This window comes from Apteryx rowi, unplaced genomic scaffold (assembly GCF_003343035.1).
Source record: "Apteryx rowi isolate R43461 unplaced genomic scaffold, aptRow1 scaffold_119, whole genome shotgun sequence".
Lineage (NCBI taxonomy): Eukaryota > Metazoa > Chordata > Aves > Apterygiformes > Apterygidae > Apteryx > Apteryx rowi.
In genome coordinates this window covers 745,434-764,211 of record NW_020447408.1, presented here as the reverse complement: position 1 = coordinate 764,211, position 18,778 = coordinate 745,434, and the positions used below count along the sequence as shown (strand labels likewise).

The 18,778-nt window shown below is 46.0% G+C and overlaps 1 protein-coding gene across 16 annotated transcripts in view; it reads left to right on the top strand.

Annotated features, from left to right (window-relative positions):
• Window positions 1-229: 229 nt before the first annotated feature.
• Window positions 230-18,778, top strand: part of USP31 (ubiquitin specific peptidase 31) — an 84,229-nt gene continuing 65,680 nt past the window's right edge. For all 16 annotated transcript variants that reach the window (XR_003256611.1, XR_003256602.1, XR_003256599.1 and 13 more), the window contains exons 1-2: window positions 230-291; window positions 18,542-18,679. Coding sequence is in view for 1 of the 16 variants with exons in the window: in XM_026085577.1 (XP_025941362.1) it covers window positions 18,563-18,679 (117 nt within the window). In the remaining 15 variants the exon portion in view is untranslated. The remainder of the gene's footprint in view (window positions 292-18,541; window positions 18,680-18,778) is intronic.

Genomic DNA, 18,778 nt, shown 5'->3' with positions numbered 1-18,778 from the left:
GAGAGCGGCCCCGAGGCGGTGCCCGGCGTGGCGGGGCTGCGCAACCACGGCAACACGTGCTTCATGAACGCCATCCTGCAGTGCCTCAGCAACACCGAGCTCTTCGCCGAGTACCTGGCGCTGGAGCAGTTCCGCGGCGAGCCGGGCCCGGGGTCGGGGCCGCCGCCGCGCAGCCCGCCCGGGGACGGCGGGGCGCCGCCGGGCGCCGGCGAGGTCACGGAGCAGCTGGCGCACCTGGTGCGGGCGCTGTGGACGCTGGAGTACACGCCGCAGCACAGCCGCGACTTCAAGGTGAGGGGCGCCCCGGGTCGGCCCGGCCGCGGCGGCTCCCGCAGAGCTCCTCGCCCTTCCCCGCGGCCCCTTCCACCTCCTCTGCCCTCGCGCCCGGTCCCGCCCCGGAGCCGCTTCCTCGGGAGCTGCCCGCCGCCTTTCCCGCCTTTCCCGCCGGGCCCCCGCTCGCCTCGTGTCCGCCGGCGCTGGCCGCCCCTCGCCCCCAAGCCGCCCTTAGCAGCGGTCAGCGTTTCCGTCGCCTTCTCCAGGTGCGGCTGAACCGCAGCGCGTTACTGGGCTGCCAGCTTGGGGCTCTGACTGGCGAAAAGCTCATCACCTTACAGGTGAGACGGCCGGGCGCTAAGGAGTTGAGTAGCACAGCGYTCTTCTTCGCTGAGCAGCCTGTAACGGTGTTTATTTTCCCTCGTTCCCCTTTCTGTTTGACTTCGAGGTGGTCAGGCTCGTGGCTTCTCGCTTAGCCCGTGTGTTTGCAGAGTTAGGTTCTCGTGCGTTGCTGCAAGAGAGGCGCYTCCCGCCTGTAATCGCGACCGCGCAGAACGCGTTTTGCCCCATGTTGCAGGGAGCTCCGCGAGCTGTGYGTTTCCCCCCTCAGAACAGGGCAGGGGTTTTGTTGCTGGTCTGAGCACTTACTGCTGGTGCAAGTGCACAATTGTGGTAGTGATTTTTATAGTATAGACTCAACATATAGGGCTCACGAGACCCAATATTAGTGATTCTGTATGCCCAATTTCTGAACAAGGTATAGGTAGTAACTTTTTTTTTTCTGGATCAGATACAGAGCATGGTTCCAGTATGAAAAATACCTCTCTAGCCTCATCAGCTGTTTAGTACTTCTAGAAAGCTATTCTAGCTTCCAAGTATCCTTTTAAAAAAAGCAGAAACTCAAAACCCGAAGACAGTATCTGGTTAACTGACAGTATCAATGTTCAAACTGCCAGTCGAGGTGGCCTCTGCTCTTGTCACCAGTGTGAGATCGAGAGTCTGCYTCTGGCCTGCCCATGTGCTTGTTACCGAGATTCTGTTCAAAGCAGGGCAACAACTCTGTTGCTTTTTTTTCCACTGGTGGAAGCGTCCATTTTGCTGCTTCATTCCTGTTGTCTTGCCTTAATGTCTTGTCAGTTGACAAAGGTATTAGTTTTAATTTCTCGGAGTTCTGGCTCTGTATGCATCGGAGAAAGACAGCCGCTGAATAAGAGCGTGCTTCTCAAAGGTTCGTTTAAATTCAACCCAAGCTTCTAACGATTTGCAAATAACTTGCAGGAGTAAGAGRCTGTAACCTCCTAGTCTTTACCAGCTCTGGTTTAACATGGTAGCGTTCTGCCTACCTAAACATTCATAAYACCGTTTTGTTTGGACAGGTTTTTCCTCCCCAGCTCCTTCCCTGAACGACTGGACAATGCTGTGCCACTAGTCATTACATTCACCCATTTCTTGGGGGAAATCTTATAGTAGAGGACATGAACTTTGGACCTGTAGTTTAAAAACATGCTAGAACGTTTTGGATGGGATGATCAGACAAAATAGTTTAAAAAATGTTCCAGGCCTACCTTGCTTCTCAGAGGAGCAAGAATATTGTTAAATTTGATTATTAAAAAAATTACAGTGATTCCCTGGTGTATAAAACGTTTGATTTTCTTGCAGAATGAGTTGAAGAGGGGATGCACAGATATATCAAAAATACAGCCAATAACATAGTGCATAAGTTCTAAAGTGCTTGCTGCCTTCAGTCGAAACGTGCTGCAGCAGGGAAAGACCGCAGGCACCCGTGTGCTGTGCTCTCTCCTGGTGTCTGTCRGGTGATGGGACGGCTGTTTGTCCTGAGCTTCCACTCTGTAGAAGAGAGGCGTCAACAACCTGCCCTGCTGCGCTTGTGAGCAGGGTGTCTCTGGAGACTCCTCCGAGGTGTCAGCAGTCTTTGGGATCCTCACTCGCTTGGACTGATCCATGGTCAGCACCTTGTCCCTTTGCTTCTCTTGCCTGTTTCCAGGCTGTTGTATCCAGGCTTGCCTTTTAATTGTAGTCCTGCTGTTGTATGTGTGTTGTTTTTTGGGGAGTCCGGCTGTTTGCCTTTGACGAGGGTGCGTGTCCTCTCTGGAGGATGCTTAGCACTGGTGACYGCAGAGTCGGCAGCTTCTGGGCATAGGTGCTGGGTAGGGGCCGTGCCTGACTCTCCTGCTTTCAGAACTGTTCATTGATAGTGTAGCCTTGGACAAACTGACCCACCGAACTGCATTTTTAATGCCTCCAGTTYGGGAGGTACTGGTGGGCACTTCCCTCTTTCCTTGTTTCACTGTGCTAGTTGCTTTCTGACAGAGAACAAAATTTCTCTCGAGTAATCCACAACTTAAACACYTAATGTACGGCATCTACATAAACTRTTCCCAGTTTTTCTTTTGACTGCTTGATATTGATAGATTTCAAAATGCAAGTTTTACTGGCTATTTATGTCCTGAACTTGCAGTAATAGTCTTATAATCATGACAGTTTATGGAAAAAAGGAATAAAAGGTTGAGAGAGTGGGATTRTCTTTTACCACTGCAATTGATAAAATCAAAGGGGAAAGCAGACCAGTTTTTAGGCCAAGAAATGCTGTTTATGAAGGCCTGAAGTAGGGGTGYTCAGATAAGAGTGACAGAAAGAGGAAGAGAAACAGAGATATRTATATTAAATTAAGGCTGTGTTCCAAGTTTTTTTTTTAATAGTGGAACTTTCTTTGCTTATTCTCAAAATCTCACTAATGGTAAGTGAATGCTTTTCTACTCTTTGTTGATGTAGCTGGAGCACATCAATCTTCTACCTGTCAAGTCCCCTGGAGGTTTTTAAAAAGCATCTGGCTGTGGGGGATCTTGTCCAAGTAGGTCCTATTCATAGCTGCATAATATCAACAGGCCTATATCTTATTCAGAATGACTTTATCATTATGTCAACTACTCGGCTGTTTCCTTACAAGGGTCAATTACTTTTAATGGTAAATTAGTGCCTTTGAAGACAGTTAGGTAGCCTGAACCTGTTATTAAACCCACTGTTCTTAATTAAAATTGTCTTCACCAGCAGATTTGCACAGTTAAAGGTATAAGCAGCAGGCTTATATTTGAGAAAGGTGAGGACTGGCATTTTCAGTCTGGAAACTTCTCCTTCCCCCCAAAACAAGGAAAACATCCCTCAAAGCTTCTTCCAGATAGCTAGAGAATATTCAATCCTACTTCTTTCTTTGTTTTAATTTTACTAAGAGTGAAAAGTGTTTTCAGGAAAGTAATTTTGTGCTTTCAATCCAACTTACCAGTAATACTTATTTGATACTTGAAAAGCTTTTTAGCCACCATGCTGAGAAATTCATGGGTTGGTTGGCTGGCTTTTTTGGCACTAAATATGGTTGGGTAAAGACAGTTCCTGATTCTGTGTCTCTAATGGAAAACACTTATGTGCAGGTGCCAGATGTATTTTAAGGTAAAAGATGACACCTGTACTCTTGCTGGTTCTTATATTTGTAGGCTTTTCTTCTGGGGTAGAGGAAATTACTTTGTAAGAGATGGTCTTCCTGAGTCCTTGTGGACAGAGACCTTTGAGTGGGCAGGTTTTTAGATACTCTTTGCCCTTAACTATTTTGTCTTGGTAGTATTTGAAGTGTGGTTGTTTTTTTTTTTTTTTTTTTTTTTTAAGGCTGGTCTTCAGGAAATTATACAGCCCACGGTTCATGAATCATGTAGTCCTGCTGCTATAAATGAAAAAGTCCAATTAAAACAAGTGGTTTGTGTAAAATGGTTTGTCTTGCAATTGGAGGCCAAGAGGTAGCCTTGCAAGAGCTAATTTGTAGTGAGGGGAGGCGAAATGTCCCGTAGCTAGAAAGTAGTATATCATCTTTGGTCAGATCTACTTGAAACACGAGGGTGTCTCTCTGCCAGTTCCTGCTTTTCAAACCTGAGGTTTGTTTCTCTCTGAGAGCCAGGTGATTCTGAGCRTTTTTTGAAGTCTGTGATTTTTTTTGCTCTGCACCTTTGTTTGAGGTGTCTGTGCAGCTGCCTTGGTTTTAGTTCCTGCCAGGCGGATCAGATGGGTGCAGAGTGCTCCTTAGATTATTTGCAACAGCCTATCCCCAAGGTGAGGAAACAAAGACGACTTTGGAAATGTTTGCTCTCTCTGATTGAAATAAGTGCTGTGTAAGTTCTATGTATCCTTCGATTATTTATTTATTTTCTCCTCTCTAACTGAAGTGCTTACTGCATACACGTGTGTCTTGTTTACTATGGAGTATGAGAGAAACYGAAGTAGGAGGAAGGAAAGGTGAGCCCCGGTGAGCCGCGTCTCCACAAGCGCTCAAGAGCTGGGGAGAGTTGGGAAGGGGCCTGGGAAGCAGGGCTCTAGAAGGCTGCAATAGTAGGGAAAGAGCAGGGAAGGACTTGATGGAGACACAGACTGATTCGACTCCTCAGGTAGAAACCCTGGGAACGGGAGTRTAAGGGAGAGCTCTGCAGGGCTTCCTAGGGAGAACTTAAGGAGACATGGTGGCAGAGATGATGATTTTCTTTTTTTTTCCTCTTTTTKTTTGTTTGTTTTCCTTCCTCTCCCCTCTGCTTTGGGTGACTCTTTCCTATTGTTCCTATGCTCTTGTGCAGTTTGTTTTAACAATTGTTTTCTCCTGATTGCTCAGTGGTTTTTGTTTTCTTGCCTAAACAGAGCTGCTGCTTTCCTAACTAAGGCCAATATTGCAGCTCGTGCTTCCTCTTTCCCCTTTGTGATGATGTGACAACAGCAACAAGCATCTATTGTACAAGCAGTAGCTGTGCTTCAGGCTTGTTTTTTTCCAGGGAACTGTCCATTTTTCCCTTCAAAGTTGCTGAGTGTTAGATAACGTGGAGAGGATGTTCTTTGCGATAGGGAATCAGTTTAAGACATTCAAAGCTGCTGATAGGCTCTTAAGTGAGACGGATTTTATTTGAACTAACAAGGTTTGAAAAATCGTTTATACAACCTTATCCAAAATCCTYTAACTCTTCTTCCTTGTAGTTTTGATCCTCTGTGGATGATGAGGCTACTGTCTATTCTGAGACTTTCTTCATAGCTAAAGTTAGTTGCAAGCTGAAGTGTGTTAGTATTTCTCAGGACCATTTATATGCTAGAACTACTGTGTTGATGATTCTTTTCTTCTATAAGATGAAGACCACAATATTTATGTGACCTGTAGTGTATGCAGCAAACACGACAAAATCATATGAACTTGATTTATTTGGATTATCAGAATTAGCTCTGAACCCAGAATGAATCCCTGTTAGTTAAGCAGGGGTTATGGTGCTGGGGTAACAGTGCTGCTTCCATTTTTTTCACTTGTGTTATGAGTAATAGTTAATAGTAGTTATGCATAAAACTTAAGGTTTCAAGGTGTGCATGTTTTGAAAACACTTTTAATGTAAATATTGCTGTTGGGGCAAGCAGTCTGCAAGCTGTGTTGGTCATTTCTATGTGAATTAATAAACTCTTCTGAATTATGAAGCGACTCCTGCAAAGTATTGACGTAATCACTATTTATCTACTGCTTTCTTGTAGATTAAATGACAGCAGTTCTTAGCATGGGGTTGCCCGGTCAGATTTGGGCCATGCCCGGTTGTTAGCTGGAAGCCCCTTTACTCACTAGAGCCATGTGCTTGGCTGATGGATCCAACTATATGTGAAATGGGATCGTGCAGGTAGTCTTTAATTATGTTGCTCTCTGTGTCTAGCCCAGCGACCAGTTACTTTTACTCTGGACAGCGTCAACTGCTTGTTCCTCAAATATTTCTGCTGTGAGCAGAACCGTCCACCCTTTATGTCCTCTTCTTTTGTGTCTCTGTATGAAAGAAGAAATCCAGCAGGGTTAGAAAGCCAAGTTGGGAAGTCAGGAGGCTGGATTCACTGGTTTGTAAAGGGAATTCTGCAGCAGAGGAAAGCAAAYGCGGCGTAGCTGTTCATCCACAGAAGTCAAGGAAACCAGTGGAAGGAACGACGAAGGGGAGGAGGGAGGAAATGGAAGAGAAATCAATGTAAAGCAACTTTGCAGCTGCGTGTTGTTCTGTGAGATAGCCCTGRAAGGTTGGCCATTAGATATGACCCTGTGTAGGGCTGGAAGGCTGATCGTGTCATTGCCAAAGCATATTCTGTGTTCTGAACTCTGAAATCTTGATTTCCRCACCACCTCCACAAACATTTAAACGCTGAAAGTATAAAGCCATGTCATGTCTGGCAACTTATGGAATGGGTGAGAAAACGTGTTGTTAGGAAGCTTAATTGGATCTGTGTTGTTCCATGCCCTGCTTTGCAGGTTGGCATTTAGAAATGGCTGTGCTTGCTTGCAAGTAAACCCATTTCAAATTTCCATTTGAACACATGACCTCTGGCAAAACACTGTTTTAATTAACTCTTTTGCCTGTGATTGTGTCAGTGAACTTGTTTGCAGCATCCTTAAAATGCACTGTGAGGCTCGTGTAAGCACCGGAGATAAGATCCTTGCTTCAGGAGGCCTGTGCTCTAACTTGAGACGCGAGGCAAAAACTGCGGAGAGAAACGGGAGGATTGATTTACAGTTGGGGCAGAATCTCAGTGGCAGGAGGTTTTGGGCTCCTGAGCCCAGCCTTGGAGTCTGTCCACGATATCCTTCACTGAACCACTTCACATTTTTTGAATTCCCCCCTGCTCTACAACGCCTGGCTCTTTTGTATCCCACTGATTGCTCCATTATCTCCCTTCAACTACTAAACAATTAGTGTACTATGAAAACAAGGTCTTATTGTGGAACAAAATTGTATTTTTACTGTTATAACGACGAATACTTTAATTGGGTGCTGACAGCAGTCAGCAGCCGATTTCCGACTGCGCCTTCTGGCAGGCATGACCGCATTCCTGCAAAGCATTTCTGTTTGGGAAAACAACACATTACAACCCACCTTTTGTGTCCTGGGTCCGTTTCCCATGTCAAAGAGACTGCTGATTAGTACTGGGCCAGGCTACGTGCCCTCTGTGTGTTTTTACTATGCTTCAGTCTTGTCTTTGGGAAAAAGAGAGTACTGTGAGAATTCCCAGGGAAAGCGAAGTGCTCTGCCTGTGCCGAACACTTGTGTATTTAATGTGGAGAATTATGGGCACAGCACCACTTTGCTTTTGCCATAACTGACTAGAAAATTAACTTGGCAGAGTGACTGCATATAGTATAGCCTTGACAAACTTCACTCTTCTTTTGTATTAAAAAATAATAACTAGGATTGTTGAAACTTCAGACTGGAGGGGTGAAGATAGCTGTTAATGCTGGACAGATTTTGGGCACAAAGCCAGCGGGATAATGCTTCTTGTCTGGGTTTGTGACACAGGGGCTGAGAACCCCCTGTGTTCTTGGTGCACTGAATCCTACTGCCGTTTTCTTGTTTTTGTTTTTTGTTTCAAAGCGGAATAATAAATGGCTGTGCTCCCCCAATGGCAGGCAAATGCTCTGTTGTGCTTGGTTCTGTTCTGCGCAAGCCTCTAGAGATGGCTTTCTGCCAGGAAGGCTTTTGCTTTCTCCTTTGGGGAGATGTGCCTGACATTGTCTGGCAGAGGCCTCGCTGAGCAGCTATGGAGAAGGAGTCCCAGTACCTACCAGTGTGCTCGCGAGGAGGGGGGAAGGACAGGGAGTTTCGTCTCCGTCCTGGCTGCCAGGACGGACGCGCTTTCTTTAAAATTCTTCTCTACTGCTGAGATTCCTGCAGCAAAACTCAGCCAAACGGAGAGTTGCGCGAGTCCAGGTTTAGCAAGCACCTTGTCTTGGGGCTGGGCAGGAGGAAGGGTCCGCGGACACCCCGAGCAGCCAGCGACGAGCTGAGCGTGCCGCGAGCCAAGTGATATCGGAGAAAACAGAGCCAGGCACCATGCAGGTTTTCCTTCAGTGAACCCCCAAGTCCTTGCAGTCGTGGTGGGTTACTGAGTGTTTGCCTCTGCGCTAGTGCCGGTGTTGGTGTGGGACAGTAACTCTGCTACAGCAAGAGCGCTGGCCCCGGTGAGGGAACGCAAGTGTGCGGAGCAGGCAGTTACTTAAAGCAGAAAACGTATTGCTGCGCGGCACCCAAAAGCTGTCTAAACATTGAAGGAGGGCCCTGCTCTTTGAACAGGGAGATATTTCTGGATATGTTAGGGTTGTTATGGGAATACTTTGCTTTAAAAAAAAAAAAAAGTTTCCTTTGATAAGGATATGTGCTTCTGCTTTCATTCAGGGAGAGCTAGAAACTTAGTGAAATAAATTTAGTCTTTGATTTCCTTTGAAAAAATAGTCAGGTATCGTTGGCCCAGAAAATGCTCCAACAGGGATGGTAGGAGATGTGAGACTGTTAGAAATACATCCTTGTTGCATGCTCCTTAAAGTCCAAGACTAGCATTTTGAGAAGAGCTAATGAGGCTCTTGCAATTTGGCATCTTCTCTAAGCACCGTCCCAGTCCAGCTGATGTGTTTGAAAGGCGAGATGAGAGCCTTTCTCAGTGCGTTTGCTGCCGTCTGTTTCAGGAAAGATGGAATTTGTCTTGCGTTTGCCAACATCTGAAAGTTTGTTCAAGGTGTGTTTCTCCAGGCTTGACGTGAGGCTACTCAGTTGGCATCTGTTCATGAATGCTGAGCCCGTTTTGGCAAATTCCACTATTTCCAGTTATTTTACTTGCCCTTTCCCTCAGGCTTAACGGTTAGACTTCTGCTGGAGAACTGTAGAAATCACAAGAGCCTGATGTTGTATTCATTAGTAGGTGACTAGACTGTACATGCTACGATACTCTTGCCTTTGTCTTTTTGCTTTATTTTTATTTCTTTCCTTCCTGTTCCCAGTTTCTCAACCTCTGCGCTAGCACCACCTTCCCCTGCCGTGCCTGTCGCCTGTTCTGTTGCTGCGATTGCCTCTTAGTCTTTCTGCTGCCTTCCTCCTTGCTTCCTGCCTGTGCATGGTGTCATCGCGTTCGGTCTTCCTTCCCCTACCCCGCGCGTATCCTGCAGCAGCTGAACCAACTTGTCTTGAATGCTGGAAACCATGTAGACCTGTTAGAGGCGGTCAGCAGCGGGGCCCTAGCCAGGAAAGAGCTTAATGGTCRGTGTTGGCAGTGTAACTGTTTTTCTGTTCACCTGGACCGAGGGTCACTGTTAGCCTTGTCTTTGTCCCCAGATTTGGGGAAGATCTAAACTGCGCTATTTCCCGGACAGTTTGTTCCCCAAAAGAGAATATCTCGCTTCATAGAGGGAAAAATGCTGCGTTTTTGTGTACCAGTGGAAGGAGTCATTTAGATAAATGCCCTTTATGAGAAATGTCTGCTAGAGAAGTCTCCCAAACACAGAATTATGTCTGTGGCATTAAAAAAAAAACAACCCCCCCTCCCCAAACCTCTGCCCTAGAATAACTTATGATGTTCAGTGAAAGATGAAGAATAGCTGTGCTTTCCTGCTCACACGTGTGGCATTGTGTCAGGGCTCTAATGAGCTGGCTTCATCCGTTCCTACACAAAAACCTTTCCACAGCTGTTTCCTGCCAGAGGCATACTGGAAAATAGCAGGCTGACRTTTTTCCTTTAGTTGTCTTTGTGATCTAGAAGAATAACAGCAGCAAGGGAGAGGCCACTAATTCAACTATATTTGGGTTTATGGCTTGTATTTAGAGCAATAGATGAATGATTGAACTTTCAGTGGGCTGAATGATTATATGATGATGCATCTTTGTCATAACTGTGCTTTATGGATAAAAGGGGACTTTTTTGTTTATTGGGTGCTTGCATTAGGGGTTTAAATCTGTGTACACAATAGATGTGAAGTTATGATTTTTCTCTCTTCTAGCGATGCTGCTTTCATTCATGGTGGTTGTACATGTGCATGTCGGTGTGCAGGTATTCATGTGTATGTGCATGCATATCTGAGGGAAGGGCAGATTTTGTTCCTTCTCCTGTCTAACCCTCTTCAGGGGCTGTGTGGAGGAAGGGGGCTGGAAATGCCCCTTGGGGCAGTTGTGGGAATGCGTCAGGAAGGAGCTTCAGGGGCCTCACGTGCTCCTAGTGCTCAGAGCTGACATGGCTGCACCAAAGCCATTCCTGACTTGTTCCTGCTAACCTCCAGTGCTGGAGCCTGTTCAGATGTGCCCCCTTGTACTTGCAGTGGAGCCGGATTAGGGGCAGGGGATTAAAGGATACAGGGGGTTGGTAAATGTGTGGGGGGTTTTGTTTGTTTGTTTTTCTGTAAAGTGTTTTTAAACTGATGGTTTCTAACTCTCTCTTTTCAGCCAGTTGCAAACTGCTGTTGTGTTACTGCAGTGGGTTCAGCATAACCAAGGCCAGCAAAGTGAGGAAATGAGTACTGTCTCCTGTCACTTGGTCAGGAAAGGAGGAGAGAAAGCTGGAGGTTATATTTTAACTGATACATGGCTTCATGTAAAGTAATTGTTCTGCAGCCTGGATTTAGACTGGCTGGCTGAGCAGATATCCTTCACGCCGCCTGTCAGCCTTCCTGGGCCTCGGTGAGGGCGTGTTGCCTTTGTGGCCTTGTCAGACCGAGATTGCTGCCTGAGCATCTGTGGAGTGGCGCGGATGTCATCTAAATTGCGTTAATATAGTCTAAGTTGAACTAATTTAGACCTGCACTGAACAAGGCCAGAAGCATGCTTTCTAGCAAGGACAGGAGACCTGGCGCGCACAGATGGGACCTTTGCAGAAGTGGAGTCTCAGAAAATATGTAGAGGTTCTGGGGTGAGCGTTGCTTAATAGGGAGACAGACACTTGCTCGCTTAGTTTTGTCTCCCATCAAATCTTAGTGGAGCTGTTCAGGAATCTCCAGTTTGGCTTGCTAACGGTGGTTGCAGCCCCCTGCCTGTTGTAGAGATCTCTGCCGTTGTCTTTAGAGCTGCTGCCCTGAGCCTACCAAAGAGAGGGCTGGATCTGGGGCCGTGGAAGTGAGCGGGGCTGTATGCCGTTGCTGAGCCATCTAGTTCTCGGCAGACTGCGCTTCAAGAGTTTCTAGTATTTTTCTCAAATCGTTAAATTGTTTGTTATTTGAGTCAGCACCTTTATCTCTCAGTTTAGATGTAATTGTGCTCCTTAGTACTGAGTGTTCTTTACTGCATGTCTGGTGTTTCTCCTCTCTGCCTTGCTCGTTGATAGCTTTGCTGCCACGGCATCTCGAAGCGTTGGGAGGAAGGCACATAACGCAGCAGATGCAAAGGTTTAAGTAATAGCAAACCCACTTGTAGCAGTGATGGCAGGAAGCATGAGTAATGTTGGGAACACGCTGCTATTGCTGGAGTGTTTTTGTAGCAAAGCCTCTTGTGAGGGAATTGCATCTGATATTCTGTAGTACTTCCTGAATCACTTCCAATGTCTTGTGATCCGTCTCCACAGGCAGCTCTTTATCCCTGGTCCACTCAGACTGCGGGAGCATAGAGGAAACCAGAGCAGCGCGCTTGGAGATGGGGAGTGGAAATGATACAGCCCAGGCATGTGGCTGTGGCTGATCCCTGGGGTTTTCTCCGTTACGGCGGAGCGCTACGGGGTTGTGCCGTTACCCAGAAGGACAGCTCATCAGGAATGCGCGTTGGTAAATCCAGCAAGGCTTGAGGCTGGTGCGATGTGTGGGTGACGCTGGGAGAGAGGCGATAAGAAATGTCAGCCTGGATTCCTGAAGTCCTTAGTTATGTCTGGTTTCATACCGAAAGCTCCATACCCCCATCTTTTTTTTTTTTCTTTCTTTCTCTCTCTCCCTTCCCTCTTGAAATACCAGATTCACTTCCTTCTAGCACTTCTAAGGACCCCTTTTATCTTAAACTCTGTCTAGACTAGGACTTAAAGGGTGGTGGTAGCACCTGTTAGCTAACTTTGCTAAAACAAACTAGACCAGATAAGGCAGCCCACTCTTAACATGCCAGCCAAAAAGTGTTATATGCTAGCGTGATGATATCATACCTTTTTATATCTTAGTGTAGAGAACACCATCAACTGCTTTAAAAATATATATAAATATAAATTTATTTATTTATTTATTTTTAAGCACCTCTTTTTCTCCTGGCCCTCTTTGGCCAGCTCATTGCTGAGAAAAATCAGCTTATGGGTCTTGACTGCAACATGCACTCTCTTTTTGTTACCCTCCTTCCTCCTCCTTTGCTGATATTAGACGTTATAGCCTTGGAACGCCAACCAAACTGTGTGCACTGAGGGAATGGGAAGGATGAATGAGGCTATTAAAGGCAAATATATTACTGGAGAGGCATAGGTAGCAATTCCAGAGAAAGCATGTACTAAAAAAGCACTTAAAACTTAAGTGTGAAGCAGAGCTTTTATTCCAATGTTTAATTTTTTGGTTTGGAACATGACAGAGTAATTCAAGGGCCAAATTTAATTTTCAATTTTTATTTATTTATTTATTTTTTTTAACAAAGGTAATGTTGGCAAAGGAAGTTTATATGTACACGCCTCTTAAATTCTTCCCTATACCTTTGGGTGCATTCAGCTAAACACAGCCTCTGTGAACATCAAACTTCACTTGCTTTTGTTAAGGATGTTTTGGATATTTTAAAATATTTTAAATTTTTCTTAATTCTAGTTACCCTACTAACTCCTGTCAGCAATACCTGACTGACAGCTGTGACCATGGAATTTATAAAACCAAAGTAATTTGGGTTGGAAGGGACCTCTGGAGGGCAGTGGATCCAGCGCTCACTGCCTCGCTCAGAGCAGGGCCTGCTTTGAAGCTGGATTAGATTGCTCTGGGTGCTGTCCCTGCAGCTGCACTGCGGTCAGGTTGGTGTCTCCTGGTGAGCTGGAGAGGCAGGCTGAGCAAGAGGGGGCTCGGGGGCCGCTTGAGATCGGCGGCAGCTAAGAAAGATGTCTGTTCAGGGGCGCGTAGACCTGGGTCTGTCGGAGCAGCAGTCCCTGAGAGCTGCTGCTGGACCGTGCTCGTATCCAGCAGTGAGGAGGTGCCTTGTAAGTGCCACAGGATGGGACAGCTTAGGGCTTTCTTAAAAACAGGAGAATACGTGGTATTCTGATGAAGAAATTGGTCTTGGGTGAAACTAATAGGGGAAGTTTAAGAGTTGTAAGGTAGTTAGTGGGAGTGGGATCCTGTGCTGCAGTATTCAGCTGAAGGATATTTAATGATGCTAAAGAGGGAACTGATTATGAGAGCATCTGTGATCTAGGCTAGTAAAATGTAAGCTAGTAAAAATGGTAAGGTCATATCTTTAGGAGATGCTCCTGTGCAGTGGGTTTCTAGCACAGCTAAATTAGGTTTCTCTAGTTCGTTGCCATCTTGTCCTGATATCATCTGGTGGATGAATGCCTAGTGTTTAGGTATCAGACTAGGATCTGCAAGTGAAGGTCTGTTCGCTATAGTTTTGTAGTCTAATGTTAAATTTTATCAACCGGAGCAACAAGAACAATTCACTAGGCTTTCAGCTGAAGGACAGCAAGAGGTGTAAGGTTGATAYCTGAAGAGGCTTAAGATCATTTTCCATAGATCATGTTTTGTCTTTTTTTATTTTTTTTCCCCACTTTTGTGTCTTGTTTTGCTTAATTGAAACTTGTATAGGAATTGAGAAGGCGGTTTGGTCTCCTTTAGTCCTATGAGTCCCTGCAGACTGTTTTGTACTTTTCTGCCCTATAAACTGGCTTGCAGTAGTGTCCCAGGCTCATGCTACACCAAGCAGCAGTGTGTTGGGCTTGCCGCTCTGTGCTGCAGAGGTGAGCGTTCACTGAGGACCATTCACTTTGCCATCATCTCTGCTTTTAGGCTGATAGCCCAGAATGGTGGCTGTTACTTTTCCTTTATTTCCCCCACAAATGGGTGTGATTTACATRCCTAGAAGCGAGTTCTACTCGAAGTTTGGCTTTATACAGCAGCACGCTGTGCTGATGGTTTGTGAATGGTTGTAGTTTCATCTGGACTCGWTATCAACAGACTTCCAAGAGTGGGGTTTGTCTGTTGGACGTTTGGTTAAACTGAGCTCTTAATATTTGCTGCAGGTCTATTTCTTGGTTCATAGTGTTGCTGATATTTTGTGGAAAACAGAAGAGCTGGATATTATTGGCTTTGGTTGACAGCCATGACTATCCACTTCTGCCATGTTATGAAGATTTAGTCCTTGACATGTAATTGGGAGARCCCTGAGAAGGGAGAAGGATTTCCCTTCGTAATTTGTTTCTTGCAGTGAAGTATCATAGCTAAAGCACCGAGGAGATGAATCCAGCCCCAAACAGCCTTTCTCTGCAGCAGCTGGGTCTGTAAACACTTGCCTGTAACCTGAGCTGCCACTGAGTTTGGCAGCATTACAGATGCTAGCTTTCTGCCAGGGTGCATGATTTTTTTTATCCTGAGAGGTACTGCTGAGGACATCACATTGTACACCAATCTGGGCATCTCTTCAGCTTCTGCTCACGGCCTCCTGGTCCGATGGACAGGAAAAGAGAGAGAATTCTCCGCTCTGTGGTTTAAGTGTGTTTGGAATTAGGTGAGTAGGYATAGCAGTAGTATGTGTGTCCCCCCGCTGATGTGACTAAACTTCTCTACCTGTCATGTGTCGCAGGAGGACAAATGTGCTTTGTGTAAGCTCGTGTCTGTCCAGGGCTAAACCTCTCCTCTCCAAATTTCCTCAAGATTTCAGCAGTAGAAGAAAACTCAAATTCCTCCTGTGGATCAGCAAAGAGACAGACACTGAGTCTTTCGAGTATAAAAGCGAGTGAATGTTAACCAAGTTTGTTGTGAGGACAGAAGCAGCAGTGGAGCACAAGGGTTAACTAGCTTCAAAAGGATCCGAACTGGATTCGGTGAACTGCGTACTCCTGTTCTGAAAACCTTGTGTGGTCTCAGGTGGCTGTGGAGAAGTGACCAGTGAATGGAGAACAGGCCAGCAGAATTAATATAAAASAATGGGAAAAAATTGCAAGACTGGGAGGAGTGAGAATCTTCTGCCCAAGAGCTTCTAAACTGAATCCTTTCTCAAAACCAGAGTGAGGGTTTTAGGTGGATTTTCAGTGAATCTGATGTTCTTCTGTGTGTTTCGGCCACCAGCACATGCTGGATCCTGTGCAGGCATGGGTGGTAAATCTGTTGTCAGTGGGGTTTGCACATCTATAATGAAAACAGAAATAATCTGTTCTCCCTTATTTTGCTGCCTTGAGGTAGGTGGGCAGATTACAGAGGAAAGAGAATATATGTTTATTAGTCCTTTCCCATCTTTCTCATCACCCCTCCCTTCTGGTGACCCCATTTTCTAGAGGGATAAAGCGAGCAGCCCAGCCTCATTTCTCAAATCTGTTGTAAAGTCTGATTAGAGAAATGGAGGAGGTTTGATAACGTGAGCATGTGCAGAATGCCTGGCCTCCCTCAGTACTCCTCAGGGGCAGCCTTCCTTTTTGGTTCTTGTCTTGCAATAGTCTCTGTCTATGCTGGTGCCGCTGCCTGGTTCTTTTGGGACTCCGTCCTGTTGAAGGCTTTGTTCAAGCAAGTTCAAGTCCCATATAAGCATTTTTTGTCTCTCTGCAGCTGTACCAAAGAACATAAGTGCAGCACTGCTAACAAGTTGCATCCCAAACAGGATTGCTGTTTCTGACAGTGTGCAACAGAAGAAGATTGGGGAATTGCTGTGTGACCTAACCTGAGCTTTGCAATGGTGGCAACTGAGCCTGTTTGTTACAAAGAAAAGCCTTGTGTTTAATTTGTGGCTAAAATTGGCAGAGTAATAATGTAGGGGATGGCTGACCTGTGACCATGTGTCTTAGATGAATGTCCTGCCAGCTTCATGGGCAGCAAGAGGTGGAGGCTGGCCTCTCTTCAAGGAGGCACCAAGCTGCAGCCAAGAAGCAGAAAATGATGACTTTTCCAATGCAATGGTGGTGTCTGCTGTTCAGGAAGTCCACCTCTTCCACAGTCAGTCCGCTTTTCCCCCCCACCCCCCTTCCCGGCATCACATCTCTAATTATAGAGGTGGATTGCCAAGGGTATAGCAGAGAGTAATATCTAGTCCTTTGGATTTAATTGTTCCTGATCAGTTTGGTTTTAAGTTTGAGTGCATGGCTAATGCAGAAACCTGTGAATTCTACAGCCTTGAGGGATCACTTGCCAGTGTTGCAAGCAATCATGTTATTCTGGAGGGTATTTGTGCTGGAGGTGCTGGATGCAGTYGCTGCTGGTGGTGGGTTCCTGTCCTCAGGAGCCTACCATACCCGCCTCTGTACAGCAGTGCGCCCTGCCTGGCCATTTCGGTGCCGTTACAGAGGTAACGGGTCAGAGAGCTGGAGTGGAGAAAGTATTTGCTGATGTTGATTGTGAAGAAAGTGCCTTGACTAAACCCTGTTATAGTCTCCTGTTGGCCCTTTAGGGAGCAGGGGGGAAGGTGCTCTGGGTGCCTGGGGTCTAGCTGGAGGGCTGAATGCAAGCTGTAACAGTATACAGAGCAATCCCCTGGGCTGCAGGGCGAGGGTGAATCTGCTGAGCTGCAGGTTTTCATTGCTGGTGAACTTCAAGAACTTCGTGTTTGTGTCCAGGAGAAAAACAAGTATGAGCAGATCCCCTGGGTGTGCTGATGTACATCTGAGACTGCTTTTCTGGAAATTCAAGTGTAAATTGGATGCATTCCCTGGGCTTTTAGAGTGTATCCAAAGTAGTACCAGTTGTGCACGCCGCATCTGTGAATGTGAGTCCTCCCTTGTTTAGAGTTCAGCGGCCTAGTGGTACAGGTCCGGGTAGGTGCTATGTTCCTCGCTGTGCTTGCATGTTATCCCCTTTCCTTCCTACTCCCTGGCCTGGCCAGAATTTCCTTGGAGCGTGGGAAGCCAGGAGACGGCTTTGAAGCACTGAGTGTGGGAGTACTTGGAGTGCAGACAGGCATGCCGGTGCCGGGGTTGAGGCTCGCTGGCGTGCGTGGTGAGCCGCGTGCCGGGTTGCGTAAGCGTGGTGTGTTCAATACAAAACACAGCTTTGGGAGTGTTTGCTTTGAAGTTTAGCATATTAAAATCTGGGCTCTGTTTGGAGCTTGGCCCTGGCATGTGTGGCTTAAGCTAGGGTTAAAACTGATACTTGTACRTAATGGAAAACGATCAGGAATTCCTGCAAAGCCAGGCATCCCAGGAGGCAGCCTGGTCTGCGCGGAGGGTGCTGGAGGGCCAAGGCCAGCAGTCACYGTGCGGCAGGTCGGCGTGCAGAGCGGTGTCCAGGCCCTGTCGCTGTCTGTGCTGCTCTGGCGCTGTTCTGTGACTTGCTTCGCTTTTTGTGCCTGCTTCAGCTGAATGTGAAATGCTGCATCTAGCTGAATATGGTGAGCCGCTCATAACGATGAGTATAATACCAGTGCAAAGGGCACTTTCTGCTGCCCAGCAGTCCGTCCTAAGCAAGCTTTCCGTTTCAGACGGTGGCAATAGGAGACGCTATTTAGAATGAGCAAATTTTGCATATTGGATACTTAGCAAAGAAAATTACATGGTGACTATATTGCTCAAGTGGTTAAGTGCATGTGTCTGATGCTAGATAAGTTTGTTTTACTTGCGTATTATTGGGATGATCAATTTGTAGAAGCACCTGTAGTTTTGATGCACTGATTTTGACCGATTTCTAGACTGGTATAACTGTATTAGGCTTGAGCACATGCAGCTGAATAATGGGAAATCTCTTGCTTCACCAAAGCAGGAATGAGCTAGACAAGGTGAACAGACGCCAGGAGACTAAATGCTTGTTTTGGAAATGAGACTTTGCTTTGGCTTAAACATAAGATTTTTAGGAATTGAACAGGTTCACAACCATGTGGTACATGTGTAGATGGGATATTTTTAAACAGCTTAAGTCCTGTGTTAGCTCTAGGAGAAATGCTGCTTCTTGTTGTCAGTAGACTAAAATGAGCTTGCCTCGCTCTTGGCTTGTGCCAAAGTATTGTAGGTTGATCATTCTGGTGTTCATCTCATCTGAATTAAGTCCCATATTTGTTATAACAATTTCTATTTAAATTATGATGCAGGTCTCTGTAACAGCTACCTTAGCCCTCTGATCTGTTCTGAGGGCACATGGCAGCTTCCCTGTCTGGCAGGTAACAGCTCGTTTATCTTTAACGCAAGTTGTGTGGAGTCCACCATGCAATGCTGTCTTCTGGTCTTTCCACAGGCAGTAGGTCAATGTTGCACCTGATCCAGAGTTGTCTGAAATCTCTGATATTTGAATGTCCTTTAGTTGTGCCTGTCTGACTGTAAAAGTTTTGGTAAAGTGAAGAGTTCAATTCTTGTGCTTTTGCTGTATGCTCTCTCTGTCGTTTCTCTACAGAATATTGTGTCAAAGAATGCTATGCAGTACCGTGGGAATGCCCAGCATGATGCGCAGGAGTTTCTGCTTTGGCTTTTAGACAGAGTTCATGAAGATCTAAACAATGTAGTGAAATACAGTGGCATGCCTCCTCTGAAGGTAAGGAATCTTACTCTGGGCCAACAGGAGAGAGTAGCTCTATTTTTGCAGACAGTCACTGTTTTTAAATTAAATCTCCCTATTGGCTTCTCAACTGTG